This window comes from Pongo pygmaeus, chromosome 3, assembly GCF_028885625.2.
Source record: "Pongo pygmaeus isolate AG05252 chromosome 3, NHGRI_mPonPyg2-v2.0_pri, whole genome shotgun sequence".
NCBI lineage: Eukaryota > Metazoa > Chordata > Mammalia > Primates > Hominidae > Pongo > Pongo pygmaeus.
In genome coordinates, this window is record NC_072376.2 from 198,082,819 (window position 1) to 198,099,180 (window position 16,362).

A 16,362-nucleotide genomic window follows, 5' to 3' on the forward strand; every position below is an offset into this window, starting at 1 on the left:
TTGATGTAAAAGAATACAAAGTTTCCAAAGTATTTAAGAAAATAATTTAGAACCTAAAGTATTATATCCAGCTAAGCTGTCATTCAAATTCAAGGGTATAATCAAAATAATCAGAAGGTTTAGAAGTTTTGCAACCTAAAGAGTCACACTGAGGTGTTGGATGAAATGTTTAAATAAGAGAAAATACTTAAATACAGGATATTGCAAGAAAATATATGAGATAAAAGTGATCAAATACCCAAGCAAATTTTGTTATTGTCTTAAAAACAGAGACAAACACACACAACAGAAGGGGAAATTCTATCTACCTTAATTTATAATTAAAGGTGGGGAGTTATAAATACAATTTTTTTAAGTTAAAAAAAATTCAGAACATCAAAAAGTAGAATAAAAAAGTTAAAGAAGTAACAATATATCAACATATTGTTCAAGATATATCGATAATTACAATAAATGTTAACGGACTAAACTCAACAGTTGAAATTCAAAGACTGATACACTGTATTTAAAAAGACTAATAAGGAAATTAAAATTTAAGGTGGCAAAAAGGTTGGAAGTAAAAGAAATTAAAAAGAATGTAAAATCTGGCCGGATGCAGTGGCTCACGTCTATAATCCCAGCATTTTGGGAGGCTGAGGTGGGCGGATCATGAGGTCAGGAGATCGAGACCATCCTGGCCAACATGGTGAAACCCTGTCTCTACTAAAAATGCAAAAATTAGCTGGGCGTGGTGGCACATGCCTGTAGTCCCAGCTACTTGGGAGGCTGAGGCAGGAGAATTGCTTGAACCCGGGAGGTGGAGGTTTCAGTGAGCCGAGATCTCTCCACTCTACCCCAGCCTGGAGACAGAGAGAGACTCCATCTCAAAAAAAAAAAAAAAAAATCTGGCAAATGCTAGCAAAAGAAAACTATGATGCATATTAGTATCAGGTAAAATAAATTTTAAGACAAAGTATGTTTAGGAATAGAGTGAGTGACTAACTAAAATGTTCAATCTGCAAGACAGAGCAATTTTAAACATGGTTTTCCTAACAGTCTCTAAATATATACAGCACAAATGAATAGAAATACCAAGAAAAGCTGAACATAGATCCAATAATTAGAGATTCTATCTAGATCCAGTGATTAGAAATTCCACACAGATCATGTACCAGGTCATGAAGAAAGCCTCAAAATTTAACAACAAAAAAGGTATCAACAGACCATGATCTTTGACCACAACATATCTAAGATAGAAGGTTAATACAAAAATATAAAAGTCTACATATTTGGGACATATAAAAACATATGAATTCTTCGAAGAATTAAAGAAAAAATTATAATAAAATGTAAAAATATCTAAAACAATGACAATGAAAATAGTACATAACAAAAACTGTAGGATGAGCAAAAATGGTGCTTCAAGGGAAATTTATTAGGTAAATATACCACATCATCAAAAGACTTACTTTTGCTCTAGGTGGGTTTTCTCAAATTCAGGCAAAACAATATTCAACTCCTTGATGTCACTGGTTTTCATTCCTTCTGGACACCAAACATGCACAATGTCGGAAGTATCTAGAATATTAAGATAAGTTAACATGCTGGTTATTCATATTTTGGCTGTAGGTCCAGGGTTCTGAAAGCCTGACACAAAAATAGTCTCACCAAATTGTAAAAGATAGCTACAGCTGAACAATCAGAGAGGAGGCGCCGTCCTCACTTCTCATCCCTGTGCACAGTCTCGCAAACCCCTACATACACTTTCACTCTAACTGCTGTCTCGCTGGTTCTCCTATTTCTGCTAAAGCAACCAAAAGTATTGCTGCCTTTTAATCACCTTACTGTATCTTTATTTAGTATTGTGCTGTTATTTAACATTACTGGGATAAGCTCTTCATTGTTAGCTGTATTTTCTGAATTTTAATCTATCTGATAGGCCACTTGTAGGATACAGCAAAATTACTCAGTGTATTAATTTAAATAATTGTAGTAATATACAGTAATATACCAGACAGGAATCTGAAGACCTTGGTTCTAGTTTGAGCTTCTTTCTTACTAGTCATAAGATCTCAGGCAAGTCATTTAACCTTCCAGAGGCCATTTCCTCAATGATAAATGGAATAAAACGATGCTCTCCGTTTTACTGAGACTCAAGCAAGAAAATATCTGTGAATGCATTTACAAAAACTATAAATTACTATACATCTGTAAGGTGTTATTATCAATTTCCAAAGCATACCCCAATTTTTTTTCTTAAAAAAAATTTTTTTTGAGACAGGGTCTCACTCTGTTGCCCAAGCTGCAGTACAGTAGCATGCTCACCACTCATTACAGCCTCGAAGTCCTAGGCTCAAGTGATCCTCCCACCTCAGCCTGCCAAGCAGCTGGGACTACAGGTGTATGCCACTATGCCTGGCTAGTTTTGAAAATTTTTTGTAAAGGTGGGGTACCACTATGTTGCCCAGGCTGGTCTTGAACTCCTGGGCTCAAGCAATCTCTCACCTCAGCCTCCCAAAGTGCTGGGATTACAGGTGCACCCACCATGCCCAGCCCCCAATTTTCTGTATGTTAACATAAGCCATTGGCAGGATAGTCTACTCTTCTTCCATAATTAATTCCTTGTTTAATATCTCCTTTTCCTCTATTTTAGGGAGGTGGGTGGATTCACTTTTAAAATTTTGTTTTTAATTGACACATAGTAATTGTACATATTTATGGGTATGGTGTGATGTTTCAATACATACATGTATTGTGTAAAAAAATCAAATTAGGGTATTCAGCATATCCATCACCTCATACATTTATCATCTGTTTGTGGTAAGAAGACTAAAAATCCTCTCTTCTAGCTGTTTTGAAATGTGTAATATTAACCATAGTCACCCTACTGTGCAACAGAACACCTGAACTTATACCTCCCATCTAATTCTAACTTTGTACCCGCTGGCCAGCCTCTCCCTCTCCCCTGCTCCCCACTAGCCTCCCTAACTATTTAAAATTTATTCACATGAAGTTGTTCATTATATTCTTAGTAACATTTAAACTGTGCATTTAAACACTTAAACTTCTGGTAGGAGTATAAAATTATATTATACAACCACTTTGGGAATGCAGTTTGCAAAGTTTGGCAGCTTCTTGTAAAATTAAACATATGCCTACCCTATGACTCAGCAACTTCACTCCCTTTCATTTACCCAAGAGAAATGAAAACATATGTTTGCAAAAAAATGTGTATAAAAATGTTCACTGGCTGGGTGCAGTGGCTCACACCTGTAATCCCAGCACTTTGGGAGGCCAAGGCAGGCAGATCATGAGGTCAGGAGATTGAGATCATCCTGGCCAACATGGTGAAACCCCATCTCTACTAAAATACAAAAAATTAGCCAGGCATGGTGGCGTGGGCCTGTAGTCTCAGCTACTCAGGAGGCTGAGGCAGGGGATTCGCTTGAACCTGGGAGGCAGAAGTTGCAGTGAGCCAAGATCAAGTCACTGCACTCCAGCCTGGCAACAGAGCAAGACTCAATCTCAAAAAAAAAAAAAAAAAAAAAAGTTCACAGCAGCTTTATTCAAATAGCCAAAACCTGAAAACAACTCAGTTGTCCATCAATAAGAGACTGGATCAACCGTGGTGTAATCACACAATGGAATAAGCTTAGTAATAAAAATGACAGCAAACAACATAGATGGATTGCAAAAAAACCATGCTGAGTGAAAGAAGCCTTACACAAAAGAGTACACACTACGTGATTCCATCAATACAAAATCCCAGAACACGCAAAACTAATCCATGGCAGAAAAAGCGCCCCTGAAGCCACTGCCTCTGGAGATAAGGGGGTGGGGACTGACATGAAAGAGGCATGGGGCAACTTTCTGGAGTAAAGACTTTACATGTTGACAGTGACTTGAGTTACACATTGTACTGTATGTACATTTTACATTCAAAGAAAAAACTGTAAACACACACTGAACTCCAGTTAATCATGTGCATACTTAAGTATTCCAGACGAAGTACTGATGTCTACATTGTTTTAAAATGCCTTAAAAACTGGATTAATGGATTAATACTTGCTTTACTACCTATCTAATAAAGTAAATAATAAAATGTTAACTGTAAAATCTAAGTAGTGGGTATATGAATATATACTATAAATTTTTTTTCACCTTAGTTGTATGTTGAAAATTTTCATGACAAAACGTTAGAAAAAAATGTTACTCCAAAGTCACATATTCCTAATTTTTAAAAGGGGCAATTTTATGTACTTACAATTTACTACTATAACAAATTAAGAATAGAGTCTTATTTTTCTCATAAAATTCCTGAATGAGTGACAAAGTATAAAACATCATTCTCTACCTGAGCCTACGGCTTTACTTCTTGATTTCTTCCTTTTGTCATGAGATATCTTCCCTTTTTTCTGAGTTTTCTACAAAAAAAAAAAAAAAAAAAGCATTAAGTTTTTCTAAGAAAAGTTTTCTTTCTCTTAAAACATAAGGATTAAGACTGTCACCAAACTGTCATTCAATATTTTAGCTAGGCACAGTGGCTCATGCCTGTAATCCCAGCACTTTGGGAGGCTGAGGCGGGCAGATCACTTGAGGTCAGGAGTTCCAGACCGGCCTGGCCAACATGGTGAAACCCCATCTGTACTAAAAATACAAAAATTGGCAGGGTGTGGCGGCGCATGCCTATAGTCCCAGCTACCGGGGAGGCTGAGGCAGGAGAACTGCTTGAACCTGGGGGGAGTCAGAGGTTGCAGTGAGCTGAGACTGCACCACTGCACTCCAGCCTGCGCAACAAGCGAGACTCCATCTCAAGAAGAAAAAAAACTTTAGCTACAATTCTCATTTAGTTCTAAAACAGATTAGTTATATAAATTATCTACATTAATATAAGGAAGCATTGCAAACAAAACTATCACAAAATAAGAGAAAATAAAACTTCCAGTTGACTTTTAACAATTGTTGCCTTGATGGAAAAGTTGAACTTTTATTACTTAAGATAACAACATGTGGAATCAGCTCAAATTTCTGTTCCAGCTATGGTGAAGTAACAGCTTCCAAACTAGCTCTCTTGCCATAAACAACCATAAAATGGGGGAACAGGGGTGGCAATTTTATTCGGGCACTGGACAATAGGCAACACAAGACTGAGTTCCTGGAGAAAGGGGAAACTTGGAAGGTGAACCCCATGACTACTACCCCCACTCCACACACATACAATTTCTAGATGGGGTATAGTGAGCTGAAGTCTAAGCAGGGCATGACAATCCTACCCAGCAGAGAGGCACTTGAAATAAGCTGCTCAGGAGAGCACAGGTGCCTGTGGGGGGTGTCCTAAGAGTCCTTGTCTGAGTACTGCCCATGTGCCAGGTAAGACCACATAAAGCCTACCAGAAAGTGCTATCATGGGGATAACAACATAATCGATAACAAAGGACAAGCCGCATTGGGGGCACAGGACAAGGTAAATGTACATGGGAAAGAGACAACTCACGGCTCATCAGAAACCATGGAGACCAGAAGACAACAGAATGGTATAAAGAGCTGGGGAATAAATCTGTCAACTCAGAATTCCACAGCCAGTGAAATATCCTTCAAAAACAGAGTTGAAATAAAAACACTTCCAGAGAAACAAAATCTGAGAGAATTTGTCACCAGCAGACCTGCCATGAAAGAAATGCTAGAAGATATTCTGTAGGCTGATGGAAAAAGATAACAAATGGAAACTAGTATCTACAGGCAGGCAATCAATGAACTGGAGAGAGGAACAGGTCAAAGACTATAGAGCTGCTGTTTCTCATACTTTTCTTAAAAAAACAACTCTTTCAAGCAGAAATGACAATACTGTAAGGTTAGATTTGTAACACAGAAGTAAAACATATGACAAAACAGCACAGAGGATGGGGATGGATAAATAGAATTATACATAATATTATGTGATTACATTTATGTAATGGAAGGTAGTTAATTGTTAAGTAGAATGTATGAAGTGATAACACACTGATTCTAAATAGACTTTGCTAATTTAAGGATGTATATTTTTAACCCAGGAGCAACCACTGAAAAAAATGTAAAAAGGTATAGCTAAGAAGCCAATAGAGAAAATAAAATGGAATACAAAAACAACATTCAACTAATCCAAAATGAGTTCTAAGAGAGACAGAAAATAGGAGCAAATGGAAAACACAGTATGGTAGATGTGAACCTCACCATATTTAAAATTACATCAAAAGTCAATGGACTTTTAGCAGAAGTTAAAAAAATACCTCCTCTGTGTAACTGATAGATCAAGCAGACCACGCCCCATCACCAAAAACAAAACAGTAAGGAGACAAAATCTCTGAACTACACTATCAATCAACTTGACCTCAACTGACATTTACAGAACACAAGTGCACATGGGATGTTCACCAAGACAGACCAACAACAGAGATCATAGCTTGCTTCAATTTGTGTAAAGACAGGAAATAAAAATAAGAAAATATATTCATATTTGTTTACATGTACAAAAGGAAACTTGAAGGATATATAAGAAACTATAAGGTTACCTGTGTGTATGTTTAGCAGGTGGAAAGACGAAGAAGACAGGGTGGCAGGGACAACTTATTATACTTCAAAAAGTTTTCAAACATGAGCACAAATTATTTATTCAATTAAGCCCAAATGAATTAATCACATATTAAGAACTTGACCAAAAGATATTATATGTCAAGAATTTTAGAACCAATAAGACCCAGAATTCTTTGTTTTTTGAGACGGAGTCTCACTCTGTTTCCCAGTACAGTGGCACTGTCTCAGCTCACTCCAACCTCCGCTTCCCAGGTTCAAGTTGATTGTCCTGCTACAACCTTCTGAGTAGCTGGGATTACAGGCATGCGCCACCACATCCAGCTAATTTTTGTATTTTTAGTAGAAATGGGGTTTTGCCATGTTGGCCAGGCTGGTCTCGAACTCCTGACCTCAGGTGATCTGCCTGCCTTGGCCTCCCAAAGTGGTAGGATTACAGGCATGTGCCACCGTGCCCGCCTAAGACCCAGAATTCTTACCAGCAGTTTTTTTCTAAGGAAATGATCTAAGGAATGCACAAATATTTAGCTACAACAAAATTCATCAAAGCACTTATAATTTTTTAAATAGCAATTCTTCATTAGTAAGAGATTAACTATGGCATATCCATGAATGGAATGTTATGCATTGTTGAATACTTAATAACAAGTACATGATCTCACTTAGGGTAATTAAAGCTCACTGAAAGGACTGAACAGCATAGACCAAAAAACATGGTGGTTATTTTGGGTTATGGAATTATAGGTGATTTTATCTTCTTTTCCATACCTTCTAGTTTTTGTTTTTTTTTAAGACGGAGTCTTGCTCTGTCACCCAGGCTGGAGTGCAATGGCACAGTCTCAGCTCACCGTAACCTCCACCTCCCAGGCTCAAGCAATTCTCCTGCCTCAGCCTCCTGAGTAGCTGGGATTACAGGCATGCGCCGCTCCATCCAGCTAATTTTTGTACTTTTAGTAGAGATGGGGTTTCACCATATTGCCCAGGCTGGTCTTGAACTTCTGACCTCAGGTGATCCCCCCTGCCTCAGTCTCCCAGAGTGCTGGGATTACAGGCGTGAGCCACTGCACCCGGCCATACCATCTAGATTTTCTAAAACAAACATTTTTATTACATTAAGGAAAATACAAAATTTATCTTTGAAAAGATCTGAAGGAAAGAGAAAATGCTTCATTTTCTTCCCCAGAATTTTTCAATAAACTTTTTTTGCTCTCCTAGGGGATGGCAGACATTCTTACCGATTGACTTTCTATTGCCAAGTTCTCTTTTTCAACAGGGGGCTGGGCACTAAGGGGTCCTGTCTTTTTAGAAGTGACCGACTCAGCTGGTTTCTCTGAAAGTTCTGAAGATGCTGTAGTTCGAATAACCTCATGACGTTGTGTACTTATTTTCTCTGCTGATTTAACTTTTCTCCTTGTATCACTTTCTTCAGTGCTTTCAGAGTTATCACTAATGGGCCTGAGCTTTCTTCCTGGCTGTATGAAAGAAAAAAACAGCAATACTTATTTAGAAAATAGAAATGCTTATAATTCTTACTGTAACAGTGGAAAACCATATATATAGTCCACATTTCTCACTTCTAAACTTCAAAATTGAACATAATAGGAAGACAGCAACTTAATTAGTGGATAGGACAGGAAACCTAAATCAAAGGTTACAATAAACACTCCCAACAATTCACTCTGCCTTTTAAAATCACAACCTAACGACAGTAAAAGAATGCTATGAAAATTGACAAAGTACATAGAGATGTGAGACCTCTTTAATGAAAAACACTTCAGATACAAAAATATTTTGCTTTTTACTATAAAAGTATATTCTAAAAATAGAACTTTATGAAAAATGTTGCTACGGAATGTTTTCTCTATTTGCATCCAATCTAAAGAGGAAATGAAATATTTTACAGAACATTTTCTGTATTTGCATCCAATCAATCAAACTATATTACAAATTTAAGTAGAAGAGTGAATACTCCTACATACCTTTTTTGCACTAATTTTTACAGATTCGATTTCACTTGCTTCATTTCCGAAAGTGTCTGAACTGTAAAAAGTATAAGCCATCAATATCTTGTACACATTCCATTTATATTCACGTCTTCTCTAACTTGCTCATCCAACATGAAAACAGACTCAATTTAATGAGGAAATATCCTATTTGTCACATACAAGCCTGCCACTTTCCCAAGTTTACTGCTGCCTCCCACATCTTCCCATAGCCAGGCCACGAGTTTATCCCAGGCAAGCAAGTAACCTGTTCCACCACTGCAGCACCTGTGGTGATTTCTGAGAACTGCACTTTTCTCCAAGTTACCAGTCCCAGGAATATGGGCCATCATTCGTACTAAAAGCTAATCCACTAGGCCCATCCTTAGGTGATAGAAAAGGGAACACCTTCTTTTATCCTTTAAAAAGGAAAAAAATAGCCCTAACTTCTGATGGGAGATGCAAACTCATCTTTTCATTCTGTTCAATACAACAAATGTATTTAACACCAATTTCAAAATGCAAAGTACAGTGAATAAAATTACTTTAAAATTGAGAGGCTTTCCTTCAAAGGGTTCACTGTCTAGTGGGAAGGCCAAAGATAGTACAGAGTGATGACCTGGCAAGCATCTGACAGAGAAGATGATGTGGAGACATGGCTGGGGTATTAGGAAAAGCATCACAGTTATGACACTTGGTGCTGACTGGTAAAAAACCTTTTTCGGGAAAACAAGTGTGGAGAAGGACATTTAAAGCAGATGGAAAAGTTAATGTAAAAGCATGGTGGTGTAAAACAGCCCGGCATGTTCAAGAAACATGCAACAGAGCACAGATAGAACGTATTTTCTAAGAGAAGATAACGAACGCTAGGGAAAAGTCAAAGGCTATGACTAACGGGCTGCAGGGCACCCACATAGGCATGCTGCATGGATCTCCTATGGTCAGCGCCAGCCTCCAGCTGCAGCGCCTTCTGCACCCACTGCAGCACCTTCTGGATCCACTGCAGCAGCTGGGCAGAGGCCACAGCTGTGGGCAGTCTCTAGCTAACAAGTAAGCACAGCAAGGGTCTAGGGCCTCAACGTTTCTGCCCAATACAGGCCAGGCCTCCTTTCAACAGCCCTCATTCCTCCAGAGCTCCGCAGTGGGTTGTTCAGAACCGTAGGCACTGCAGTGCAGTCTGAGGCCATCTCTGCCCAATCCTGCTTCTTCCAACTTTACCCTTCACAGATATCACTAATAAACCCCTTCCATTCCTAACTGCCTCAGTGTCTACTCACCCAAGGATCCAAACTGGCACAGGGGCCCTCTATGCCACGCATATAGGCAAAGGAGAGCCCTAACAGGAGGTGGACATAGGAGTGAGGTGAGACTGGGGTTTCAAAAGATCACTCTGGAAGGTGTATGGGAGAGTAGGCCAGAGAGAGCTGGCACAAGAGACAAGGAGACCAGACAGGAAACTACCGCAGGAATGCTGGTAAGAGTGAAGTCCCCAAACCACGGCAGCCACAGGGAGGTGGCAGGGGTGTGGAGAGGAAAAACGGATTTTCAAGGCAGTCACAGGCCAGAAAAATAGGACTGGCCAGACAGAACATACCAGGACCGATTCCCAGACTGCTGGATTGGAGGGGACTGGGTGAATGGCAAGACTATTAACCTAGAGAATACCTAAGAAGTTCACTGACACTAGATGAGAAGGAAAAGGATGGAGCTCACTTTTGCCTTTGTTGAGTGAGGTGCCCGTGGGCATCTAGAGAAATATGGCCAATGTGCAAGACATCTTGGAACTCAGGAGAGGGTCTGGACAAGAAACAAACTTGAGAAACGGTGGCACACAGGTAGTTAAAACCATGAGCATGAACTGGGGTTGGATGGAGAAGAGAGGGCCAGAGAAGAGAGGGCTGAGAGCAGAATCACCTACACATAAAGAAAAAAACAGGAGAGAAAACAGCCAGGAGCAAGATGGCTGAACAGAGGGCTCCACTGATTGTCCCCTGCAGGAACACCAAGTTTAACAACTATCTACACAAAGGGAGCACCTTCATAGGAAACAAAAGTCAGCTGAGTACTCACGGTGCCTGGTTTTGACTTCCTATTGCTGAAAGAGGCACTGAAGAGGGTAGGAAAGAGTCTACAATCGCTGATGCCACCCCTTCCCCATCTCCCAACAGTGGCTGCGTGGCACAGAGAATCTATGCTCTTGGGAGGAGAGTGCAGTGATTTGGAAGCTTTGCTTTGAATTCAATGCTGTTCTGTAACAGTGGAAAGCAGAACCAGGCTAAACTAAACTGATGCCCACACACAGAGGGAGCATTTGGACTAGTCCTGGTGTGAGGGGAATCGCCCATCTTAGCAGTGGGAGCTTGAGCTCTGACGAGCCTTGCCACTATGGGCTAAAGTGCTCTGGGGCCCTAGGTGAGCCTGAGGGGCAGTCTAGGCCACAAGGACGGCAACTCCCAGTGCTGAGCTGGGCTTGGAGCCAGTGGACTGTGGGGGCATGCGACCTACTGGGACACCAACAGGTGTGGCTAAGGGTGTACTGGCATCACCCCTCCCCCAGGCCCAGGCAGCACAGCCCATGGCTCCAAAAGAGATCCCTTTCTTCTGCGAGAGGAGAGGAGAGGGAAGAGTGGAGAGGACTTTGTTCTCCATCTTGGATACGAGCTCAGCCACAGTAGCATAGGGCACCAGTCAGGGTCATGAGACCCCCTAATGCAGATTACATCACCTAAGTCCTTTCAAATATGTGGAAAGCCTTCCCAAAAATGATGGATCCAAACAAGCCCAGACTCCAATGACTACAATAAACACCTGACTCTTCAATGTCTAGACACTGATAAACATCCATAAGCATCAAGACCATCCAGTAAAACATGACCTCATCAAATGAACTAAATAAGGCACCAGGGACCAATCCTGGAGAAACAGGAGATGCATGACCTTCTAGACAGAGAATTCAAAATAGCTGTTTTGAGGAAACACAAAGAAATTCAAGATAACACAGAGAAGGAATTCAGAATTCTATCAGATAACTTTAACAAAGAATTGAAATAATTTTTAAAAATCAAGCAGAAATTCAGTAGTTGAAAAATGTAACGGATATACTAAAGAATACATCAGAGTCTCTTAATAGCAGAATCTATCAAGCAGAAGAAAGAATTAGTGAGCTTGAAGACAGGCTATTTGAAAATACAGTCAGAGGAGAGAAAAGAAAAAAGAAAAAACAATCGTGAAGCATGCCTACAGGGTCTAGAAAAAAGCTTCAAAAGGGCAAATCAAAGCGTTATTGGCCTTAAAGAAAGGTAGAGAAAAGGGGGTAGAAAGTTTATTCAAAAATGTAGTAACACAGAACTTCCTAAACCAGAGAAAGGTATCAATATCCAAGTACAAGAAGGTTATACAACCAACACCAAGCAGCTTTAACCCAAAGAAGACTCCCTCAAGGCATCTAATAATCAAACACCCAAAGGTCAAAGATAAAGAATCTAAACGCAGCAAGAGAAAAGAAACAAATAACTTGCAATGGAGCTCCAATATGTCTGGCAGCAGACTTTTCAGTGGACACTTTACAGGCCAGGAGAGAGTGGCATGACATATTTAAAGTGTTGAAGGAAAAAGACTTTTACCCTAGAAGAATATATCTGGTGAAAATACCCTTCAAACATGAAAAAGAAATAGCAACTTTCCAAAACAAAAGCTGAGAAATTTTATCAACTCCAGACCTGTCCAAAAAGAAATGCTAAAGGGAGTAATTCAAGCAGAAAGAAAAGGATATTAGTGAGCAGTATAAATCATCTGAAGGTATAAAACTGGTAATATGAAGTACATGGAAAAAGATAACACTGTAGCTGATGCATGTAAACTACTCTCATTGTAAGTAGAAAGACTAAAAGATGAACCAATCAAAACTAATAATAACTTTTCAAAACATAAACAGTACAATAAAAGTAAAAACAAAAAGTTAAAAAGTGGGGGAGCAAAGTAAAAGTGTAGTTTTTATTAGTTTTCTTTTTGCTTGTTTAAGCAAGCAGGGTTAAGTTGTTAACAGCATAAAATAATGGGTTATATGGCAGTACCTGCTAGACTCATGGTAACCTCAAATAAAAAATACAACAAATACATAAAAAGAGCAAGAAATCACACTGCCAGAGAAAATCACCTTTACTAAAAGGAAGACAGGAAGGAAGAAAAGGAAGAGAGGGCCACAAAACAATCAGAAAACAAATAGTAAAATGGCATGAGTAAGTCCCTGCTTAGCAATAACATTGAATGTAAATGGACTAAATTCTCCAATCAAAAGACATAGAGTGGCTGATTAAAAAAAAAAAAAAAAAATACCCAATGATTTGGTGCCTACAAGAAACACATTTCATCTATAAAGATACACACAGACTGAAAATAAAAGTATGGAAAAAGATATTCCATGTCAATGGAAACCAAAAAAAGAGCAGAGTAGCTATACTTATTTCAGACAAACTAGATTTTAAGACAGAAACTGTAAGAAGAGACAAAGAAGGTCACTACATAATGACAAAGGGGTCAGTTCAGCAAGAGGATATAACAATTTTAAATATACATGCACCCAACACTGGAACACCCAGATAGATGAAGCTAATATTAGAGCTAAAGGGAGAGACAGATCCCAATACATTAGCTGGCGACTTCAACACCCCACTTTCAGCACTGGAGAGATCTTCCAGACAGAATATCAATAAAGAAACAGCAGACTTAATCTGCACTGTAGACCAAATGGACCTAACAGATATTTACAGAACATTTCATCCAACAGCTGCAGAATACGCATTCTTTTCCTCAGCACATGGATCATTCTCAAGTACAGACCATGTGATAGGTCACAAAACAAGTCTTAAAACATTTTTTAAAAACCAAAATATCAAGTATCTTCTCTGTGGAATAAAACTAGAAATCAATAACAGGAGGAATTTTGGAAGTTATATAAACACAGAGAGACAAAACAACACGTTAATGAAGGACCAGTGGTTCAATTAGGAGATTAAAGCAGCTGAAAACTTTCTTGAGACAAATGATAATGGAAACACAACATACCAAAACCTATGGGATACCACAAAAGAGTACTAAGAGGGAAGTTTACAGCTATAAGCGCCTACATCAAAAAAGAAAAACTTTAAATAAATAACCTAATGATGCATCTTGAAGAACTAGGAAAGCAAGAACAAACCAAATCCAAAACTAACAGAATAAAGATCAGCTTTTATAAATAAATGTATAAATTTACCTCAACCCAATAAAGATAGTAACTTTGCTTTTAACAAGTAGCTCTTAAAAGTCATTATTAAAAAATAATGAGAAAAGCTGCATTTATATATAGAAAAGATCAAGGATTTTAATATAAAATAAATCATACAAGTTCTAAAAGAAAACACGAAGGGAGATGTCTTCCTAACTATGACTCAAAATCCCTAAACGCTAAGAGTGATAAATATATCACTGCATCTAAATAAAACTAAACATTTTCTATGTTGGAAAAAAAAAAAAAAAAACTACCACCATTAGGTGTTTTGTCAAAAGAGAGATGAACCAGTAAAAAAAAAACAAAAAAAACAAAAAAAACAAAACTGTAACATAGGACTAATCTCACTAATGTTTAAACGAAGTCATGAAGAAAATGACCAACATCAACTAGAAAACAGGAAAAAGGATATAAACAGTTTGCAGAAAGAGAAATTCAAGAGCTTTTAAATGATTGCTGCTCAATCATTCCTAAGAATACAAATTAGAACTAGGCTGGGATAGCATTTTTGACCTATCACATTGGCAAAAATCCAAGTTCGATCTCACTTAGGTGGCAATGTGGCAATAACTATAAAAATGACAAACACACATTTCATTTGCCTCAGAATTTAACTTTTATGACTATATGCTATAGATACACAGGCACAAGTGTGAAATGGCACTCCCAGTGGCACTGGGAGTGACAGCACAGACTGTAAACAGCCTGACTGCCCATCCATACAGGACTGGATAATCACACTAAGCAACACCCATGCTGTGGAAAGGGTAGAAGAATGAGAAAGCTCCATGTGTATTGATATGTAAAGATCTAAGATGTAGTAAGTGAAAAAAGCTAGGTAGCAACCTATGCTGCCTTTTGTACACAAAAAAGGGTTAAAATGTGTATTCATATTTACTTCTATATGCACCAAGAAATTCTGGAAGGACATATGAGAAATTAATAATAAGGGAGAGGGAAGAAGCGGGTTCTAGGAGCTAGGTGGATAGTAGGCATGATGTGAAGACTTACTATACACCTTTTTATATTTTTAAACCATGTGAATGTGTTACCTACTCAAAATATTCCTGTTGAAAAATTACATTCACCACTGTTTAAAGTAGAGTGCATGTTTTCCAAATGTATGACTTTTATTGATTTTCAGTAACATATAAAACTGGAGTCAGCCAGGCACGGTGGCTAACGCCTGTAATCCTAGCACTTTGGGAGACCAAGGCAGGCAGATCACGAGGTCAAGAGATTGAGACCATCTTGGCCAACATGGTGAAACTCCATCTCTACTAAAAAATACAAAAATTAGCTGGGCATGGTGGCACGTGCCTGTAGTCCAAGCTACTCGGGAGGGTGAGGCAGGAGAATTGCTTGAACCTGGGAGGCAGAGGTTGCAGTGAGCCAAGATTGCGCCACTGCACTCCAGCCTGGTAACAGAGCGAGACTCCAACAAAAAAATAAAATAAAATAAGCTGGAGTCTCCAAAATAACCAAGTACTATAAAACTTCCCTAGTGTAGACAATCTCAAAATGACTTCTCAGATTTCTGCTCAGCTGGGATATTTGTTTTAAAACTGCAGTTTTGGCCGGGTGCAGTGGCTCACGCCTGTAATCCCAGCACTTTGGGAGGCCAAGGTGGGCAGATCACGAGGTCAGGAGATCGAGACCAGCCTGGGTAACATGGTGAAACCCCGTCTCTACTAAAAATACCAAAAAAAATTAGCCGGGCGTGGTGGCGGGTGCCTGTAGTCCCGGCTACTCGGGAGGCTGAGGCAGGAGAATGGTGTGAACCCGGGAGGTGGAGCTTCCAGTGAGCCCAGATTGTGCCACTGCACTCCGGCGTGGGCAACAGAGCAAGACTCCATCTCAAAAAAACAAACAAACAAAAAAACACTGCACTTTTGATACTTGCTAAATACATTTAGTAACTAGAACTGACCTATTATCCAAGAGAGGTCCCTAAGTCAAAGAGCTGCTCTAGATAATAATTTAAAATGAGTACTACAGTTATTGAAGAGTTCTGCATTATATAACTTGCTCCCAAGTTTTCTCTATGAAATCATTTTTATAGAGATTTTCTGGACCTATAGCTTCATATAAATCTGAAAGACTCAAACCAATGCGCTTCAGGGACAATGCATCTGAAACAGGCTTTTTATTGCTTTGTAATTATCACCTACCATATACAAGGAAACATCTCATTTGTGATAATTAGAGACTTTGTAAATGAAAGAGACCTCCCAAAAATCACCTAAAATTCTATGCTCGTAAAATCTTTCCCTCCTTTCTTATTGGCTCGTAAAATCTTTCCCTCCTTTCTTATTTGACTCAAAGCTAAACTATCTTCCCAGGCATGATTTCTAGGATAATCAGGTGTGAATTCTGTCAGTTATCACAGCTATTATAATTATCATAAGTAATTGTCAATTATTAATAAAGTTTTTATGCCTCAGCTCTCTTGAGAAAAAGCATAACAAGTTGGCTCAAAGGATCTTAAAACGCTTTTGTTTTATTAGCTTCTATCTTAAAGAGTTTCTCAGAAATCCCATTAACCATGAATAAACAATTGCTTGA

General features: G+C 38.8%; 1 protein-coding gene across 5 annotated transcripts in view; it reads right to left on the minus strand.

The window, feature by feature from the left end:
- Nucleotides 1-16,362, minus strand: part of CENPU (centromere protein U) — a 39,023-nt gene that overhangs the window by 13,406 nt on the left and 9,255 nt on the right. For all 5 annotated transcript variants that reach the window (XM_054484137.2, XM_054484138.1, XM_054484136.1 and 2 more), the window contains exons 5-8: nucleotides 8,526-8,586; nucleotides 7,782-8,018; nucleotides 4,334-4,403; nucleotides 1,449-1,557 (exon numbers count right to left, since the gene is read on the minus strand). In XM_054484137.2, the coding sequence (XP_054340112.1) occupies nucleotides 1,449-1,557; nucleotides 4,334-4,403; nucleotides 7,782-8,018; nucleotides 8,526-8,586 (477 nt within the window). The remainder of the gene's footprint in view (nucleotides 1-1,448; nucleotides 1,558-4,333; nucleotides 4,404-7,781; nucleotides 8,019-8,525; nucleotides 8,587-16,362) is intronic.